At 36.3% G+C, this 21,740-nt stretch overlaps 1 protein-coding gene across 6 annotated transcripts in view; it reads left to right on the top strand.

Annotated features, from left to right (window-relative positions):
- Positions 1–21,740, top strand: part of VPS13B (vacuolar protein sorting 13 homolog B) — a 746,538-nt gene that overhangs the window by 531,137 nt on the left and 193,661 nt on the right. For all 6 annotated transcript variants that reach the window (XR_004382801.1, XM_032858607.1, XM_032858609.1 and 3 more), the window contains exon 34: positions 7,482–8,169. Coding sequence is in view for 5 of the 6 variants with exons in the window: in XM_032858607.1 (XP_032714498.1) it covers positions 7,482–8,169 (688 nt within the window). In the remaining variant the exon portion in view is untranslated. The remainder of the gene's footprint in view (positions 1–7,481; positions 8,170–21,740) is intronic.

The following is a 21,740-nucleotide window of genomic DNA, read 5'->3' as shown; positions in this document are numbered from 1 at the left end:
TTTTATTTTTAAAAAACTGAATTCATTACAAAAAGCAAACAAGTCAAACTTAAAATCAGAAGTTAGTATAAATCAATGAGATCTAGTCTCCTTGAACAAAAATGACCGACCTATTCCAATTTTATATGTGACAGAGAAAGAGAAGGAAAGAGAATGAAAACTTCTGTTTCTGAGTTGAGACCTTTTATGCAAAGTTTCACCTGGAACTAATTTTTTTTCATGAACTTAGAAGCTCCTGAAAATGAGCTTATGCTATGAAATCATATATGTATAAAAGGACAGACAGACACAAAAGTTTAAAGGTCAATACTGCAGATAAAATCTCAATAAGTAGGATTTGAACTTGTGTGGGTATGTTGGTATGTATACTTTTTTTTATTTATTTGGCTTATCATATTGAAACACACTGATAATGATCAAGGTATTATAGTCCATTTAGCACTAGAACAGGTCCCTTTTTGTAATTTACAACTTTAATTAGAACAATAGACCAAACATGGGCTACAGTAAAACACAACCTTGCCTGAACTATCTCCATGCTTCTTTTATTGCATTTAGTGCTGGTCTTGAAATGTGAATATTTGAACTGATACTTAGCAAGCAGTAGTGGCCTCATACTGTTACTTTAAAGAGCCGGAAAAGTAACTTCATGAAAAGGAAAACTTGAAACTATAGTACTCTTTACCATTCTATTTGTTAAGCAGTGATGGGTATCATTAGTTCTGCTCTTTTGCATAATTACTGCAGTATTGTGAAAACTTTTTTTGCCATCCAACTGGGAATAATTATATTATGTGGGATCTGGTAGAACATTTGGCTTAGAGAAATAAAATATAAAAAGCCCTGATTTTCTAAGCACTCTTATCCATAGTACCAAGTACACACAGTGCTTGTGCAAGTTTGGTTTTTAAGTAAAAAATAACTTGGATTGGTGACACTTACGGAGATGTTTCGTGCAGAAGGCAATTTATTCTTCTAATTTTTTAAAATTAATGTGCTTAGATAAATTTTACCTAGCATGTCACTGACCTACTCTGGTAATTCATGTATAAAATAACATGTTTATTAAGTGCGATACTGATATCACTGAAAATTTGAGACCTAAAGATATATATTTTCTTATTTACTTGCTTAAATGTATTCATCAAGTTGAATTCTCTTGCTGATTGTTATAACAATTTGCTACTTATGTAAAGTTTCCAGAATATGCTATCTCTGTGTTAAAGGTATATATAAAGACCCTCTCTCAGCAACACCACCCCACCCCAACCCCCAAACCAAACTTCTATAAGATACAGCTAGAAGAGTATGTTTGCAATGTTTAGACAATGAGGCATATAATTTTTTCAAGTTTGTAAAAACTGCTTTGTAATTCCAGTATGTGAAGCCATTAAAATAGTATAACCAGTTTTTTAGCTGATTTTTTTTTTATTGTATTTGATTTTGTAAGATCTTTACTTCTTTGAAAACATTACTACATTTTAGCAAGGACAGTAAAATAAGAATAAATGTCACAGTGATATACAGATGTGTTTGTCACTTTGATTTTGTGGTTTCACACTTGATTTTTCATAATTTAGAAGATATGAGAAATGATCTCGTGATAGGCAAATGATACTCTGATGAGGATTAAAGTATGACTGTTGCATGGTGGAAATACTACTTCATTATTGCTGTTATAGAACCATAGTTATGGTAGGAAGGTGGGAAAATATGTAGATATATTTATGCTCATATATAGTTAAGGTTTCCTTAAAATGATCAAGAAATTAAAAGAAGTAATGCGAATTAAAACATTGAAGTAGATGCCAAATTACCCTTTGTTGTCATCCATCAAAGCAAAAATTGTATTTGTTTTACACCTGTTCATTCTCAAGAGGCTGGTTTCGACATATTTTTCTTTAAAAAATTTTAAATATCCATTTATTTGCAGCATTTTTATTAGTGAGGCAGATTCTTTGAAGGTGCTCCTGAAAATGTCAATATGACCAAACCGGAAGTTTCAGTCAATCAACCTTATCTTTCTCTGCTCCACAAGGCCATGGAAGACCGAAATTATTGTAATGCTTTCTTTGGTACTGTCACATACTTGAGTGTGGTTTTAGCCACTGCTCCTGAGATACTGTGGCTCTTGCCAGACTCCAGGGTGAGCTTGGACACTTACCTATCTCCATACGTGAGAAGGAGGAATTAGCTACAGCTCCCCAGCTACTAGTACAGCTTTCAGCACCTTCTCCATGGTGGCTCGTATCTGTGCTGTGGAGAACTGTGAAAGGATGGGAAAGTGCACTGAAATGATCGAAGAAGTAAACTATCAACTTGACATGTTTTCCCAGCCCTTGAAAAATCTTCTCATATTGAAACCCATTGATGGTGAAATTGTAGAATTCCTCTAAGTACCATCTGGTTGTGCTCAAGGCTTTAAAGCTGTTATCTCCGCATCCAATTTCAGAGTCCTCTCCTTTTTTCTTCACCAAACTATCCATTTGTAAGCCACAAATATTTTTCCAGCTCTTTCAGATTTTATCTAAAAGTATATTTTAACAGTATTTAAATAGTTCTTAAACAATAACAATTTATCTTGATAGATGGCATGCTGTGTTTTTTCATTTTATTTTAATTAGCCATTGTGGAACCAAATTCCCTTTTGTTTTAGCCTTTTAAATATTGTTTAATTATAGTTATCATGCCAGATATCTTAAAGGTTATTTTACCAATACAGTTTCATTTAACATAACCCATATGGAATCAATAGCCCAGTTTCCTAAAGTGAATGCTTGGAAAATCTTACATTCATATGTTAAGAGTACACATCCTTTCCTCATTAGTTGGAAAGTACAGGGATTTTGGCACGGGTTCTGTGTGGAAGCATTGTGCAGCTTTTATATGGATTTTGTTTTTAGCCTTTGATGACACTGTTTAGAATAGGAAGTATCTAATAAGTAAAGCATTTTGTCTCAAGTGTTGCCAGTGTGTTTAATATATGCCTGGAGGTCTGAAACATTATCTTCTTCACTGCAGTAATATGCATTTAATTCTCTGAAAGCAGAAGGTCGAACTTTTAAAAGGGACGCAAAGTACATTTTCAAACAGAATAATTCAAAACATATGGAAGAGGGGACCAGCGTAATGTACAGTTGGTTTTTATGGTTTAATCATGATCATGTTAATGCACACCAGTAGCTAATTAAAGAAAACTTTTATTGTTCATTTTAAATGAGTTAGGTAAAGAGTGGGCGAGCTGATATAACAGCACTGCCCCAAGATCCGTGTTTCTGCTGCCTTCACTAAGAGCAAGCAGATACTGCTCTTTTTTGACAACTTAAATTATTAGTCCCTTCAGACGATAATAAAGCAAAAGTTATTTTCAGAGTTACTACACTGTGAACTTTTCTTTTTCCACAAAGGAATAGTAAATTGATGCCCAAGTTTAGGGCTTAGCACACATAATTAATTATAAAACTTTTCTCAAGAGCAGGCCAGATACTCTTTAGTATAATAGATAAATCTGCAATGAACTGGTGACAAACCAATGGATTTTTAAATATGTCTCAAAAATCATCAGCTTATTTATTTCAGTGCTGCAAATAGTGTGGAAACTTAGAAAAATGGAGGAAATCTTGGCTTTTAACCCAGTTTGAAGAATTTCGTTGCCTAGGACTGAGAAAGTTGTACTTTTTTTTTTTTTTTTTTCTCCCCCCAAAAAGGATCAGAGTTTTTTCATCTCTAGGTCATTGGTTCAAATTCCATTCTGCTCAGTAGTGACTAGAATTAGTTACCATCTGACTTCTGTTCAGTAACCTGTGTGACCCAGGCTGATAGCTGCCATCCTGCCTTTGCTGGTTATTTATATCTCAAGATCAGGCTACTTGACATTCACTAGAGCTGAATGTGGCAATCTCAACACACACTAGGGCTGGACACTGCATATCTACCTACGGGCAGTTTGTTTTGTCACATTAACACCATTAGGGAACCCTTACTTTAAGGAAGGAGAGACCAGATTTTCAATACAAATCTCTAAATCAGAAAAAGAAAATACAATTCTCTATGCATAGAAAGTAGTGGAGTTTAAGTGTGGTCGCCTTTCCTGATGGAATGAAAATGGTTGAGTTCTGGATTTGAGTTTGCCTCAGAACTCAATGTAAAGGAATTCTTTATTATGTTGTATACAGGTACTTAGTTTGTAATGTGTGAAAATGTGGCCAGTAAATCCTAGACTAGTTTTTTCCATGTATTATTTGAGAATTCTTAGTTGGTAATGGATTTGGAGGTGTATTTGAACTTTTTATAACAGGGATAACTAAAAGCTTTAAAATTAAATTATTTTGATGATTGCCATATTTTTTTATTTTACTGAATTTTTCAGTTAAATACGTTCACTTGTTTATTCAGTCAGCACTTAATTATTAAGGTCTGCTATGTTATAGGGAGTATGGTGTATGCTAAGAATACTAATGGCGTTCCGTCTTACCCATAGCCCAATATCTGACTGACCTTGGACCTATTAATTAATCTTTCTAAGCCTCAGTTTCCTCACCTGTGAAATGGGAATAACACTACCCCCTTCAAAGGGCTATAACACTTACTATAGAAAATGTAGGTGTGTGCTAACAACATTTGGCAAATAACAAACATAACTCAGTGGTATTTTTTATCTTCAATTGCTTGCATTTGAATTGCTCTGAGACAGGACACAGTGTGAAAAGTGCTGTGACAATAAATATTAGCTTGTTATGAAACTGTAAAAGCTGGAAAGACTAGCACCATCTGGAAGGGTTAAAGAAGTCTTCGCAAAGAAGGTGACTTCTTTTTTTTTTTTTTTTTAACTTACCCTTTATGGCATGCCGCTATGTATTATGTTCAACACATTAACTCATTTAATGCTGAAGCAACTTTGTGGGTTGGGTATTAATGTCCCCCGTGTGAAGTTGAGGAACCAGCAGAGACTGTGAGAATAACCAAGCAGAAGTGTGATCAGCCCACAGGGTGGAGAGTACAGATCAGGAAAGAGCCCATGAATATATCTGGAAAGACCTTAAAGAGTACAGCATATGGGGAGGTCTGTGTCCACATGTATGTATATGCTGACAATCATGTGTTCCTAATCTGCAGACCAATTTTTTTATTTAATATTCTATCAGAAACCATCATCAAACATTTATGGATCCTCTCTGTAGCATGCCAGGCTCTCCTGTACTCCTTAGTGGTACACAGGAGCCACATGATGTGGCCCAGTCCCTCTGGCAGTCCTTCACCTGGTAAAAGAGACAGGCTTGTGGCAGCTGCCCATTATTGAGTATTTACTGTATACCAGGCACTGTGCTGACCTCTTTAGACAAATTAGCTCATTGAATCCTCATATTCTTGAGATCAAATTTAAATCCCTGTGTTACAGATGAGGTTATACAATGTTAGAGAGGTTTGTAATTTGTCTAAAATCATACAGTCAGAAAGCAGTGAACTTGACCACACATCCATCTGCCTCTAAAGCCTGTAAATGTTTTAACACTATCTAATAGTGCCACTACAGAACTTTGTAGGTATAAATTGAAATATGTGTAAAGTGTTAGGATCACCCAGCAGGAAAAGAATGAGAGAACAATTCTCAGACAAGTCATGTTTGTTCTGAGTCTTGATGGGATAATCTATGTTTGCAGGCTCAGGAGGGGCACTCCAGACAGGGAAGTAGCACCCTAGAGAAAGAATGGATGAAAAGGACATAGTGTCTTCAAAGACTGTGTTGTTTTGCTTCATATAGTTCATATTGGCTTTTATTAACAATATGCATCTCCTTCAACCACTTAAAAATCAATAGGCAAGAAGTATTTTGAAAATTTTAATGACTGTTACATCATTGTCTTGAATTAGTTAACAGCCCTTTAACATTTTCATAAACAACTCATAAAAATTTGTACCATGTGGAAAAATGATGCTATATTTATTGCTCAAATTAAAGAAAAGCCTAAGAAATGATAGGCAATGCCTAGGGGACTATTTTTCCATTGATGGTGCTAATATAAATTAATGTAGCCTTTTTTGGAAGGGTGTTAACAATATTGGTAACCTTAAACTTTCCTATAACATTTACCTAATAATTCTACTTCTAGAAGCCTGTTCTAGGGGCACCTTGGTGGCTCAGTGGGTTAAAGCCTCTGCCTTCGGCTCAGGTCATGATCTCAGGGTCCTGGGATCGAGCCCCGCATCGGGCTCTCTGCTCAGCAGGGAGTCTACTTCCTCCTCTCTCTCTGCCTGCCTCTCTGCCTCCTTGTGATCTCTATCTGTCAAATAAATAAATAAAACCTTTAAAAAAAAAAAAAAGAAGCCTGTTCTAAAGAAATGTTAGATGTTTTTCATAGAGATTTTTTTGTCAAAAAGTAAAAACTGAAATATCCAATTATATGAAAATGGTTGAACAAATGTCCCCAACACTAATTATTATGCAGCTTTTTCAAACAGCTATGAAGAATAATTAGTATATGCCAGATCAGAGTACAGTTTGGCTCTGTGGTATGATCATAACCAAACAGGGGCTACAGGGGGAGCACCTTTGCATAGGTGGGGAAGAAATGCTGACAGTGCACTAAAATATTACCATTGGCTATGTTTGGTGATAAGACTGTAGTCAAGAGGATTTGGGTTTTTTTTTCTCAGATTGGCCATGGTTTCTTAATAATGAGTCTGTTTTACTTGGAGGAAAAAGCAAGTGAAACATCTAGCGTATCACAAATTGATGGCTGGGAAGACTTAGGGAAGGGAAGCCAAAGAAGCAAAGTAGAGATCTCAGTGCTGTGTGGCCCCCAAGTTGTTCTCTGTTCTCCATGGAGGGAGTGGTTAATGGAAAATTTTGAAAACGAGTAGCCTTTAGTGCACAAAAGAAAAATCCACCTTCGAGGACTTTAATTACTTGTATTTTGCTTCGTCACTTAGGTTTACTCTTGTTCCAAGTCCTACTACAGAGGAAAATAAACTTCATTTTGAATAATTTTATTTTACTTTTCTTTGTCCTTCATAATTTAAGACTCTTGACTTTTCCCTCTCTTTCTTCCTATCCAAAATCTTACAATTCTATGATGACAAGGGCAAACAATATAAACTACTTCTGCCTAAAATATCATTTCAACCAATAGTAATAATGATTTGGAAATAGTTTATTGCACTACTTGAAAAATCACAATGAATACTAACATAATTCTTTAAAGAGGTATTTTTAAGTATATACTACTGTTAGTCCAAAAAAAGGAAGTCTGATTCAAAATAGACTCCAAAGTCTCCTTCAACAGTAGAAACGTAATGTGATGCTTTTTCCCAAGTATTTCCTTGGCATTTTAATATGAATAGTTTTTTGAACGGTCCCTTTGTTTTTATGATCACTCTGGTACAAGTTATGCTAGAGCCATTTTTAACATATTTATAACACCCTTTATATATAATAACACTTGGAACGTAACCAGTTTAAAATACTTTCTTCCTCCTTACAGATCTCTAGACAAGAACAGAAAAAAACAGATATATTTGACGGAAGCATGGCTGAAAGCTCCTCCCGGTACAGTGGCGCTCAGGATAGTGGAATTGGCAGTGACAGTGTTAAAATCCGAATAGTACAAATAGAACAGCACAGCGGTACCAGCCAGCATCGCATCGCCCGTCCCTCACGCCAGTCGTCAATCGTAAAAAATCTCAATTTTATTCCCTTTGACATATTCATTACTGCAAGTAGAATCTCACTAATGACCTATTCCTGTACGGCCATACCCAAATCAAAATCGCAAGAGCATAAGGATAATGAAAAAACATGCAAGAGTTCGTTAAATCTCCCAGAAGTTGATTCAGATGTTGCTAAGCCCAGCCAGCCATGTATTTCTACCGTAACAGCGGAAGATCTCTTGAGCCCCAGCGTAGCTTTTCCTTCGGGGAAAAAACTAGGGGTCATCTCTCTTGAAAGTCTTCATGCCTCCACAAGGTCATCTGCTAGACAAGCACTCGGTATAACTATCGTTCGGCAGCCTGGACGGAGAGGAACTGGTGACTTGCAGCTGGAACCTTTTTTATACTTTATTGTGTCCCAGCCTTCTTTGCTTCTAAGTTGTCACCACAGAAAGCAGCGAGTGGAAATATCCATTTTTGATGCTGTGCTTAAAGGGGTAGCCTCTGATTACAAATGTACAGGTAAGAGCCTTCGAATTTACTGGAGTGCTAATAACTACTACTACCTAGTAAGTTTTATTCCCAACGTATCAAGATCAATCAAACAGAAAACAGCTGGCAGACCAGACAAGACTTCTTTGCTCCGTGGAATACGTAAATATGTAAAGTTCACGTCCCACAGCTGAATCATGTTTAAGTAAATGTTTGAAATGTATCGAGGTTTAGCCTCAGCGTTCTTACCGTGCCTCTGAATATTCATTTTTTTTTTTTAAGATTTTATTTGACAGAGAGATAGAGCACAAGTAGGCAGAGCTATTCATTTTTTATTTCAAGAGCTGAATGAAACGGGTTCTTTCTGGCCTATAGAAATGCTTAAGAATTTCCACTGATTGGGAAGTCAAGCTTTTTTTTTTTCGTACTAATACCCCATAGGTATGCTTTTCATATTAATGCAGCTGTTCAGGTTGAAAAAAAAAAACACCTTAGAAAATGGAAGTTTATTGTTTTGGTATTCTTTTAATCTAATCAGCTTGCTCTAACAGCGTTATAGTAAATGTATTTGAGAAGGTTTATTAGTAAGGTAGGATGGTTTAAAGATGTTTATTACATGTATAGCAAACACATTTATTTGTAGTATTGGCCAACTGGCTCTTGTTTCTCCATCCATACCTTTCTTATAACCAGAGAGAATCCTATATTGTAATAATTATATTGAACTTCTGAAGCTTGTTGCCTTTTAAGAGTAAGAAAGTGATCAGGAGTTCAGATTTAAAACGTGTTGGCTATTAAACAGCAAGGGCCAGTGGAAACAGGGTCAAATAGGGTATAAAGACCTTTTCCCTGAGTAAGTGTAGAATTAGAGATTCGGCAGGGAAACTGGAAAAGGTAGTTGGGCCATCTAAGATTCAGTATTGGAAGAAGGTCCTAGCAAGCTCAGGTATAAATCAGGCATTTTATTGCTATCAGGTGGTCCCATCTAGCAGATGGAAGCCAGCAGTGAGGCATTTGGAGAATCTGTCCAACCTGGAAGTCAAGCTGGCTCGTTCTTGGCATTAAGGAGAACCATTTTACACGGCAGGCTCCTGGAGAGTAGGTGACAGGTGTGGGGATCAGGATTTCATTTCAGCCCAAGGAAATAAGGTCAAAGAGGCCCTTGGCTTTTGCTGAATCATCGTACGGGTCCTCTACTTCAGAAAAGAGAAACTAGGCTGTTGCTAAGGAAGAGCATACCCTAGGGTTACCTCCTAGACGGCCTGCTTGCCCTCTCTCCATTGGTGTGCTGGAACTAGCTCAAACTGGCTTGCAAGGGCCCACTGTTAAATTTTTAGGAACTTTGAAAGACAGTTGTTAAACCACTGGTAGTTTAAATCGGACACGGTGAGAATATTTCTGCCACATATAGTGGCAAATGCCGTCAGTCAGCTCTCCTGCTCTGAGAGCCAGTTGTTAAACGTTTACCAGCAGGCACTGCCTCCTTTACTCAGACAAGTCCTCGTTTACTGAGTGCCTACAATGCAGTGGGGACTTCAGGGGCACTGAAGATGGGCATGGTGCTGAGGTTGATGTTTTATATGATTCAGGAACACATGCCTGTGTACCTGATACCTGTTTGGGGGTCTGCTCAGCATTGGCCAAAACTAGGTGCAGGAATGGGAAAATAAATCTGAATTCCAGGGCCCTCCTGAAATTCTTTCAGCTGTCGTTGCTTGTAGGTGGGTGGCTTCACTGACCTCTACTAGGAGATACTAATAACTGAATTCAGCAGAACTATCAGGACTCATATCAAAGATGTGCAGTTGATTTATAATTAGTTCTTAGGCTGAAATATTATATACTTTTTGTTTAAAAAAAAAATCCTTGGGGGGGGTGCCTGGCTGGCTCAGTCGGTGGGACATGCAACTCTTGATCTCAGAGTTGGGAGAGTTCTATACCATGTTGGGTGTAGAGATTACTTTAAAATAAAATCTTTTTTAAAAAATAATAAATATTTTTTTAAAAGTTTTAAAATTCTTGTATATAGGCCAACATGGAACCTAATTTCAGTAGATGAAGCTTAGAGTGAAGGTTATGAGCCAGTTCACTACAGGGGGTTCCATGTGGGAGGAAAACGACTCCCCATACCTTCCCAGGAGCATCCTTTACATAATATCCTTGTGGGTGCCTTTCTCTACACAAAATGTGTCTACTTCGACATGTACATTATCCAAAAAGAGTTATCAGTATAAATGATCACATTTCTGAAAAATGAATTTCATGATTTGGAGACATTCATCAGAAAGTAACTAATTAAAATAGAACAGTGAAAAAAACTGAAGAAGCAACTAGCACTTATTGAGTACTCATTCTGTGCCAGACGTTGTACTAACTTCTTCAAATGCATTATCTCATTTAATCCTTTTAACAGCTCTATGGGAAATGTTATATATAATCCCGTCTTAGAAAAAAGGAAACTAAAGTTTGCAGAAGTTAAATAACATGTTCAAGATTACAGACCTAGGAATAAACAGAGCTAAAATTCAAAACAAGATTTGTTGGATTCCTGAGTCTGGTCTCATGAAGCTAACTTTCTAAGAAAGGTCTGGAAAAAGTTTATAAGTTAAAAATGAAAGAAGTGATGTATTATATCTTTCTGCAGTACTTATATTCTTTTTTATTTATTGAGATATAGTACAGTATTATATTACTTTGAGGTATACAACCTAGTGAGTCAACATTTGTATACAGTATGAAATGGTCACCACAGTAAGTCCAGTTAACATCTGTCACCTTATAGAGTTAGTACAATGTTGTTGACTATATTCCCGATGCTGTATATTTTATCCCCAAGACTTAACTTATTTTATAACTGGAGATTTGTACTTCTTAATTTCCTGCACCCATGAAGGCCTCCCCTCTGGTGACTGCCCATCTACGAGTTCTGGGTTTTGTTTTGTTTTATTTCGATCCCATATATTAAGTGACATTATATGGTATTTTTCTCTGTTTGACCTATTTCTATTAGCATAACACCCTCAAGGTCCATTCATATGTCACAAGTAGCAAGATTTCTTTCATTTTAATGGCTGAGTAGTAGTTCAGAGAGAGAGAAAGAGAGAGAGTGTGTGTGTGTGTGCGTGTGTATGTGTTGTATACACGTGGTAGCTCTTTTTGACGAACCTTCATTCTGGTTTCTGTAGTGGCTGCACTAATTTACATTCCCACTAACAGTATACAGGTGTTCCCTTTTCTCCATATCCTCACCAACAGTTGTTATTTCTTTGTGTTTTGGGGAATAACCTTTCCCACAGGTGTGAGGTGATACCTCATTGTGGCTTTGATTTGCATTTCCCTGATGATTAGTGAGGTTGAGCATCTTTTTATATGGCTGTTGGCCATCTGTATGTCTTCTTAGGAAAAATGTCTCTTCAGATCCTCTGCTCATATCTTAATCAGATTGTTTACTTTTTTGTTAAATTATACAAGTTTTTATGTAATTTGGATATTAACCCCTTATTGGATATATGACTTAAATATCTTCTCTCATTCAGTAGGTTGTCTTTTCAGTTTGTCAGTGATTTCCATTACTGTGCAATAGCTCTCTAGTTTGATATAGTCCTTTGTTTATTTTTGCTTTTGCTTCCTTTGTCTCGAGTCAGATCTAAAAGACATCACTAAGGCCGATATCAAGGAGCTTGCTGTCTATGTTTTCTTCTAGGAATTTTATGGTTTGAGGTCTTATATTTAAGTCTTTAATTCATTTTTAGTTGATTTTTATATATGGTATAAGATAATGGTCTAGTTTCATTCTTTTTGCATGTAGCTGTCTAATTTTTCCAATACCATTTATTGGAGAGACCATCCTTTCCCCATTGTATATTCTTACCTCCTTTGTTGAACATAAGTTGAACATATATGCATGGGTTTATTTCTGGGCTTTCTATTCTAACCCTGATCTATGTATCTGTTTTTATGCCAGTGCCCTACTGTTTTTTGTTTTTCTTTTTTTAAGATTTGATTTATTTATTTGACAGATAACAAGTAGGAAGAGAGGCAGAGAGAGGGGGGAAAGACGCTCCCCACTGAGCAGAGAACCTGACACGGGGCTTGATCCCGGGACCCTGAGACCATGACCTGAGCCGAAGGCAGAGGCTCAACCCACTGAGCCACCCAGGAGCACTCCTACTGTTTTGATTACAATATTTTTGTAGTATAGTTTGAAATCAGGGAGCCTGATACTTCTGGCTTTGTTCTTCTTTCTCAGGATTGCTTTGGCTATTCATGGTCTTTTGTGGTTCCATACAAATTTTGGGATTATTTGTTCTAGTTGTGTGAAAGATATCATTAGAATTTTGATAGTGATTGCTCTGATTTATAGATTGCTTTGGTGGTATGGACATTTTGATAATACTAATTCTTCTAGTCTATGGAATATCTTTCCATTTATTTGCATCATCATTGATTTATTTCATCAATATCTAATCGTTTGCAGTGTACAGGTCTTTTATATCCTTGGTTAAATTTATTCCTAGGTACTTTATTCTTTTTGATGCAACTGTAAATGAGTTTGTTTCCTTGATTCCTCTTTCTGCTACTTTCATTATTAGTGTATAGAAATACAACACACACATATTTTTGTATATTAATTTTTTATCCTGCAACTTTCCTGACTTCATTTGTTACTTCTAATGGTCTTTTTAGTGGAGTCTTTATAAGATACTGTTCCACTGTCTTCTTTCCTCTGTGGCTTCTGATGAGAAATCCATAATAATCACAATCATTGTTTCCATATATGTAATGTGTTGATTTTCTCTAGCTGCTTTCAAGATTTTTTTCTTTATATTTGGATTACTATGGGTTGATTATAATGCATCTAGGCTTGATTTCTTTGAATTTATCCTTTTTGAGGTTCTCTGAGCTCCTTAACTCTGTAACTTTATGCTTTTTAAAACCAAATTCAGAAACATCTTAGCTATTATTTCTTTAAATATTTTTCTGCACCAATCTTTCTCCTCTTCTTTTGAGGACACCAACATTTAGCATTTTATAATTATTCCACAGGTCCCTGAGACTCCATTCTTTTTTTTTTCTTTTTTCCTACTTTCTTTCTTCTTCTCTGTTCTTCGTATTAAATAATTTCTATTGAATATTCCAGTTCTAAAATTTTAATTTGTTCCTTTCTGTAGTTTCTCTTTCTCTTCCAAGAACTTATGTATTCCCATTCATTTCAAGCATGTTTACCTTACCTCTTGAAGCATAGTTATAACACCTGCTAGAATCTTAAATGCTGTGTCACTGCCGCCATGGCCCAGCCATTACATTAGCTGCCCCCAACCTCCCCCCTGCCCCGACTCACTGTGCCCACCCTTGGGGCAAAACCAGGAGAGAGAAAGAAATATAAAAGGCAGGGGCGCCTGGGTGGCTCAGTGGGTTAATCATCTGCCTTCGGCTCAGGTCATGGTCTCAGGGTCCTGGGATCGAGCCCCACATCAGGCTCTCTGCTCAGCAGGGGGCCTGCTTCCCCTTCTGTCTGCCTCTCTGCCTACTTGTGATCTCTCTCTCTCTGTCAAATAAATAAATAAAATCTTAAAAAAAAAAAAAAAGAAATATAAAAGGCAGCGGGTTTTCTTATGCCCTTGAAACTGGAGCTTTGTTTCCCAGACACAAGGACTTTTGGCTGTTCTTGCCGTCGCTGTGCACCACAACCCTCTCAAAGTAGAGAAAAGAGGAAAAACAAAACAAAACAGGAAACCCATCACTGTAGGGGTCACATCTGCAAGTTTGACTGCCCTCCTCAATCTGCATTATTGTTGTTTACTTTTTCAAGTCCTCAGGCATTTGTTTTTTGTATTTTTCCTCAAGTTTTTGATTGTAAGCAGCATGAGAGTTAGGTTGCAGTGAGCTTATTATAATTCTGGCTGGATCAGAAGTCCTGCAATTGTAAAATAATAAAACTGTTTTGTAGACTATTTGCCAATACATGGTTTTCTGAGAAACTTAATACAGGATTTCCTCCAAAAGTGATACTTCAATATCTTTACATCTGTGAGCAAAGATCAATTAATATATTGTAATGAATAAACTGCTTCCAGGGAATTGTCAGCATTAGCTTGATTCTGCCCATGTCACCATCAAGTAGAGAACATGTTCGGATACTCAGAGGGTGGTAATTATGTTCTTTATCTGTGGTCCTCAGGGATATCCTTTCATATATTATAAAACCAAGTTAGAAGTGCTGTGAAATTCATTGTCCTTCATGTCAGTCTGCCTTCTCAGCACATGTGACTGATACGTACGTGTGTGTGTGTGTGTGTGTGTGTGTATTATATATGCCATTTATGCACATACCTGTTGAAAAACCTGAATTCTATGAGAGGCTACCCAGAACAGATGGTAAATGGAATCTATATTTGTACCTATCCCTACACCTTTTTTTTTTTTTTTTAGAAACCTGAAGTGAAACAGAAGTGATGACATTTACTTACAATTTTGAAAGATTAATAAAGTATAATTCCATTCCAAGCCTCATAATTTAGTGATCTTAAATTATGCCAGCTTTACCTTTAAGTGTATATATGGTGGTTTGTTTATACCCGTAAGTGTATATATAATTTTAAAAATGGCAGATTATCTAAAGCCTAAATTATCAACTTGAATTTCCTTTATGACTTTTAATATCCTGTGCATGATCTTCCATCTAGTCCCGGTAGATAATACATTTGTGAGTCAACAAGTTCCTTTTTAAAATGTGAAAATAATGTGACAGTGGGCTTTCCCATGTCCTTACCTGGAGCAACCTCTAACAGAAATGAGATCTTCTGCCAGCACCTCTATATGCAGCAGCTGTAATATTGGCAGTTCTCATTTAAGTAAAGATGTATGTAGTTGTTTTTAACATAATCGTATTAGTTGTGTTTATAAATATTTAAAATTTGGTATTTATTTTGTTTTAAGGTAATGCAGTCCAGATTTGAAATTGCCTCATATCTTGACTATGCAGCCCAGGGCAGACGTAAAAAGTCATTTTTCTTCTTGTTTGTTTGGGGCTTTTTGTTTGTTTCTGGAGAAATGACTGTGCCATCTGGTCAGTTGTGAAGGAATTGAACCATTCTGAGGGAATTTAACTAACCCCCACACTTCCTAGGCACATGGTCAGTTAGTCCGGTAGCTTATTACTCATCATGTAACAGGAACTAACCAATTTGAAGACAGTTGCTTCAGCCATCCTGCAGCTTCCTAACCTTCCTGTAATTTTTCAAACATCGGCTAGACTAAAATACAGAAATTAAACTTGATTAGAATTTATACTGAAAGATCAGGTAATCATATATTTCTGGGTATGACAAAAATATCCACAACATGTTATCTATAGTATGGGATACTTTCCACATCTTAAAGTCTTATAAACATTACATATATGACTTCAGATCTAATTAAGAGGCAAACACGGAATAGAGTTCAATAAGAGCTCAAGATTTGGAGTCAGTCAGTCCTGAGTTCTAATCCCAGCCTGGCTTCTTAACAGCCATGTGACCTCAGACAAGTTATTTAGAATAGGTGGTTAACACTTATCTAGAACAGGCAGAGAACAGTGGTAGCAACCTTCTAGAACTGATGTGAGAATTAAGTGATATGTATGTATGGATGGAGCGCTTAGCTAAGTGTGTAGCACAAGGCTCCAGGAATGTTAATATTGCCATTGTTGCTTTTATCATCATTCTTAACATCTTTAAGTTGAGTTTAAAATAGTGGTTGTAATTAGCCAAAAAAAAATTTTTTTTCACATCATTTTAGTGCAATTTATGGCTATTGTGTAGTTTTGAAATTTTTATTTACAGTAATTGGCTTCTTTATCCTTTCACGAATAGGTCTGCAAAAATGTGCCGGAGACATCTGAGTAAACCAACAGTTGGAAAATCATAAACTGCCTTCTTACACCTCATAAATCATATCTTGATTTCATTTAGTTATTGTGACTTTAAGAGAAGGATTGAATTACATGTCTCTTTAGAATTAAAGGTTTTGCTAATGTCTCTGGAAAGGCTTCGAATTAACCTGTGACTTTAATGTCATAATGATCACAACTTGAACATTTATCTGAAAATTTAGCTGCTGGGAACATTTCTTGCTGGCCAGTAATATGAAATGAAATTATTACTTTGACAGAAATCAGCAAGTAAGTAGGTCTCATAAGTGAGAGGAACTCTAGTTGATCACTCAAGGAGAGTTGTGGGGAGACTGTTACATAAGAAGTTGACCCCAGCGAGCAGGGGGAATTAACATAAGGCAAAGGATACTGGAATGGAAATTAGAAATTTTGACTTTTAGTTTTGGCTCTAATACCAAGATTCTTTGATGCAAATAAGTAAATTTCTTGGTGTCTTAGTTTCCTTATATCTAAAATGGGTTTAATAATACCTGGTCTTTGTAGTTTCATGGTTTAATCTTAGCTCCAAATGAGATATTTATGAAATGCCTTGGAACTATGAAATATTATTCAACTGCAAGTGGGGACTTCTGTAGTTATGAGGAGTTGAAGGAAGAGCTAACTAGACCTCACTTTTTGAATATGAGAAAGACTACTATCCTGGCCCTTTTGGCATCCATCTCAATCATCAGCATTTACTTAAAATGAATGAAAAATAGGAGGAATTATTTAAAGCCACTGAATTAACTTTCAATGCTACAGAACTCAGACTTTGCTCAGAACAGACAAAAGGCTATTAGGATTAAGTTGAAAAAAAAAAATATATATATATAATCAAATGTCCTGTAAAACGTCTGAAACCCACATTAGAATTTAACATGAAAACAACCAAATAGGAAAGAAATCAAGAATACCACAAAACAGCATAGAAAATAAATTGAAAGGAATTCGTTGAAATGATATTTCACATATTATCTGCTGGTCAGCATCATCAAATATAAATAATGTAGTTCCTCATAGCAAGATATGGAAGACTTGGTTCTAAAAGTAAGAGCCAATGGGCACTGATGATCACACACATTTAAAGCAGCCACTTTAATCCTTCCTCTTCCTCTTCTCCCAGGCTCCAGGCTTGGGATTTCAAACTAGGAAACTTCCTCTTTCCCTTCCCATCACATCTTATGAGACACATGGTACAGAGCATAGGCCAAATGCCTGGGTCTCAGCAAGAAGATGGTGGCACTTACCTCGCTTCCGCAGCAATTTAGAACTGGTTTCTTGATTGATTTTGTTGCTCTGACATTGAATCTTGACTGTGTTTTAAGGATCTGGGTTCCTTCACAATTTAATTTTCAGGCATTTTGAGGATTTTATGGACTACATTTGCTTCTGTAGCTACATTTTAAAAAAAAGGAAAAGAAAAAGATAGCCATTTAAACTAAGGATCATGAAATAAATATAGAAAATATGAGAAATTCGGTAAGCCTGTGTGTAGCTTTGCCTTTTCTTTATAGATGGTGGTCAAAAGGTGTCTGTTCTGATTATGACTTCTCACTGTAGGGAGAGACACTTCCAGCCTCTGAGTACAGGCAAACCAAGCACCCTAGTGGCTTCTAGAAGAGGCCCCTTTGGAGCTTTAACAATATCAATTTCATAGGTAGAGGTAAATACATCTGTAGATGCTTTTCTTTAAAGTTTATTCAAGTTCCATTAAGAAACACCTTTATGTATTCTTGGCTTTGCACAAAAGGATTAAGGTAAGAGACCATCTAGGAGCATCTTCTCAGTGAACTTGGAGAGAGGATGGGAGAATAGGGAATCTCTCTAAGACCTCACCTACTAACCTGCTTCTCTTTTAGGTACTCTTTCCCTTTCCCCTCTGACAAACTGTTAACTCTGCTTGATCCTCTTTAACAAAAGAAAGCTGTGTGAAATTGAAATTCTGATGCACTGACCATGTTTATTGAACACTGAAAATGATTTTAAAGTGTCATTCCAATCTTTTCTTTGTATAAAACTTGATATACCCAGACACCTTACTAAAAGGAGTCTCGAACTTCTGGTTTAAAAAATGGAAAGGAGTCTGTTTTGGCTTACAGATGATTTACTTCCTTGATTCATACATAGGCCAGATATTTCTAAGGGATGGAAAAGAATGTAAGACTATAATTTTGATAATTACCAGAACCCAAGTGCAGGGAAATTTTTAGGTCAATAAGTTCTCCTCATCCAGGAGTATTTAATAGAGAAGTGAAATACGTTGACTAGTATTTTAAACCTAAGTAGTTATTATTTTAGGAATTAAATATAAATAAGCTTACTCTGTTTTTTAAAATCGAAATTGGATATAATTTCCACTAATGGACAGTGTTTTGTTTTTTATCTGTTATATTCCTCTTCAGATCAGTGATAAAAAAGATTTTTCAAAATTATAAATCAAAAACAAAAACTGGGAGGAGTAGACATTGAAAGACACTGCATACACGTACTCCTCTTTTCTTTAAAGATTGTGTTTTAGAAACAAAATAGTGACTGTTCATTGAAGTCTTACCATGATGTGTCCCACACAAACCATGTTACACATATTATCTGATATAATATTCTCAACAACCCACAGCCCATTATCCCCATTTTTGGAAACTAAGAAACTGAGACTCTGTGAGGTTAAAATTAAATTTACCCACTTTAAGGAGTCAGGACTTAAACCCAGATCTGTATGCCTCTAAAGTTCATGTTCTTTTCATTACCCTGAATTTTCTACTGTTTTATAAACTGATATAAACTCTTCTATGGAACAAAATGTGAAAAAGCTCAATGAAAGTAGGACTGTCCATGTTCAGTAAGTCCTAGGTTAATGGCAATCTATTTCATAAACCTCTTCCATTTGACAGTATCCTTTCACCTGCTGCTTGTCCCTCAAGAGTTCATCAAAAGTCACTTAAATGTTATTTCATAAACATAATAAACCAGTGTACCTCAGGCCAAAGAGAACCAGTCTCCCTGAGTAGCTATAGATGTGACTGGCCTGGGCTCATTAACTATGGCAGACTGTAACATGCTTGCAGCCATAACAGGTCATTGGAGACTTAGCAAAAAGTGAATAAAATCTAGTCTTCTTTCTTTTAAAAAACAAACAGTAGATCCTTTTGGACTTCGTGGAACTAACAAAATGAAGACAGAACTAAATCTTGAGGCTATTTGCAGTGCTACATCATACAAGCATTTTATGCTTCGGAGGAATTGTACTGTCAGAAAACTCAGTGCAATATGGCATTGGAGCAAAAAGTTGCTGAAATTTAAATCTGCAACAGTAGCTTAGGGAACACATTAATTTTAATCATAATGATTTAGGGATGGTAACATTAGCATCAATAGGATTAGTAATTAAAGCATGATGTAATTTCAAAAGTTGTTATTAATATTGAGCAGGATTTTGTTACCCAGGACTGCCAGCAGCAACAGGATCAGATTAATCAGATGAATACAGCAAGAAGCTAATACTGAGAGGGAGATGGCAAACTATTTACTTACTGGAGAAAACATGGTTAAAATGAGGGATGCCAGGAGGCAATTAATCAAATGTTTATTTTTCAGTACTCATCCCCCAAATTTCAATTAATAATATTTTTTCCAGAAACACAAGTTTACAAGAACTTTCCATCAAAGGAAAATTTTGTATCCTTGACCTTGCTCTGTATTTGCGTTAGCATTCATTTTCTGCAAAAATGTAAAGGACAAAGGTATCATGAGACAGTTGAATCAAAGGGGCAAAAGCATTATTGCAACTATAGTTAATTGCATCTTGCACAACAAAATCTTTGCCTGGAACTGCCAGGGAAAACACCACTGGGCTAACCACTTTCTGCCTTCCTTAATCAGCCTCCTTATGGAGATGTTCTTGAGCACAAAAGTGGCCAAGGGAGAGCAGAAAGAGGCACAGATTATCAACTGTTTTGTAAACCTAAGACTGATAAAAGTAACTGTTGTGGAAGAGGGAGAGAGTGAGAAAGAAAATAAAAGAGAGACTTAGCTTTCAAATAAATTCTTATGGCATGGGGATTTTTAAAAATTTGAAGTTCATTATTCACATGGCAAAAGAAATGAAAACATGTCTCTGCAATGGCTAACACTTAGAAGTATCTGGTATAAAAGTAGCTGGACTTCATTCAGTGTTAAGTCAATCTTTAAAATGGGGAAATTATCACTGACATCTGTGGGGAGATGTCTTCTCGTTGGGACCTTAGTAAAAATTCAGCTTAGTTATGGGGGAAAAAAAAAAAAAACACCCAGAAAACAAAAAACTCTTGCCACACAGTACAACAAAGCAAAGTAGAATAAAGTAGTAAAATAAAGCTTATAAAATCTGTAGCATGCAGCTGTTCTACGAGAATTTGGGAAACAAACTTTTTGTTAAGTAGAAGATTGCAAAGAAAATAAAAGTTGGTCATGCTGAATCATGTTATATTTTATATAATTCAAATACTAGACAAAAACATACTTTGTGAATATTTGCTAAGGTTTAAAAAATAATAATAATGAGCAACAGTACAAAGACCACTTTTATCAGATTCAGAAGAGGACCTCCCAAGCAGTTAAGTGACATGAAGGTTTGTGAAGAAGAGCAAAGTAATCTACGAACACAAAGAATACAATCTGAAATAAGTCACTGTGTAAACTAATAATATCTTGTTCCATCTGTGAACGGACTGGAGACTTCCTGAATCTTCTCTTTGGGTGTTCTTGTGACTTGATATGAAGAAGTATTTTCTTTTGAAGGCCAGGTCAACCCAGAAGGAAAACAAATAGTATAATTTTGTCAATACGATTGTCTTGAAGTGAACTCTCACTGATTTTGAACAAAATTTATGGCTATGAGCAATTTGTCATTTGTTCTGACCCATTTCCCCCACTCTGCAACTCCTAATAAGATGCCACTATCTGGGGCACCTGGGTGGCTCAGTGGGTTAAAGCCTCTGCCTTCAGCTCAGGTCATGATCCCAGGGTCCTGGGATCCAGCCCCGCATCGGGTGCTCTGCTCTGCAGGGAGCCTGCTTCCTCCTCTCTCTCTGCCTACTTGTGATCTCTGTGAAATAAATAAATAAAATCTTTTTTAAAAAAAGAAAAAGATACCACTCTCTCCTGTTTCTTAGGCTTAGGGACAACAGCATAAATGTGCTTATTGACATCAGCAGGAGTTTACTCTGCCCGAGAGCTTCCTGTGCTCAAATAAATAGGTGTTTGCTCAGTACAGAGAAGAAAACTATCAAAGTCTGAAGGAGCTTCCAGTATGAAGTAATCATCCCTATCTGTCATTCTATTTATATTATATTCACAGGCTCCTCTAATCTTAGTTTATCTGGTACTTTCCCAGCTACATTGACCCTGAGGAATGTGTAATATGAATCTCATTTTCTAGACTTGATGATGGAATTAAGGAGAAGTTAAATTGAAGACATTACAGAAGTCTAAAAGTCATGCCCCTCATCATCTAGCCAGTAGAACATGAGGGACTAAATAGACTTCCAGACTTGAGCTATTTCTGTGGGATTCTGACAGACCTTTCTGCTACTACTGCCGCTTCATCCAACTGCTGTGACTAGAGGCATATCCGAAGTACAGATTTTAGGTAAAACTGGGAGAGTAGCCACTGTCCTGTCATACATCAGTATTCATCAACCATGCAACCTGT

The sequence above is a fragment of the Lontra canadensis genome, unplaced genomic scaffold (genome assembly GCF_010015895.1).
Source record: "Lontra canadensis isolate GAN:19392208 unplaced genomic scaffold, GSC_riverotter_1.0 scaffold15, whole genome shotgun sequence".
NCBI lineage: Eukaryota > Metazoa > Chordata > Mammalia > Carnivora > Mustelidae > Lontra > Lontra canadensis.
The sequence above is the reverse complement of the archived record's forward strand: the minus strand, read 5'-3'. Positions and strand labels throughout refer to the sequence as shown.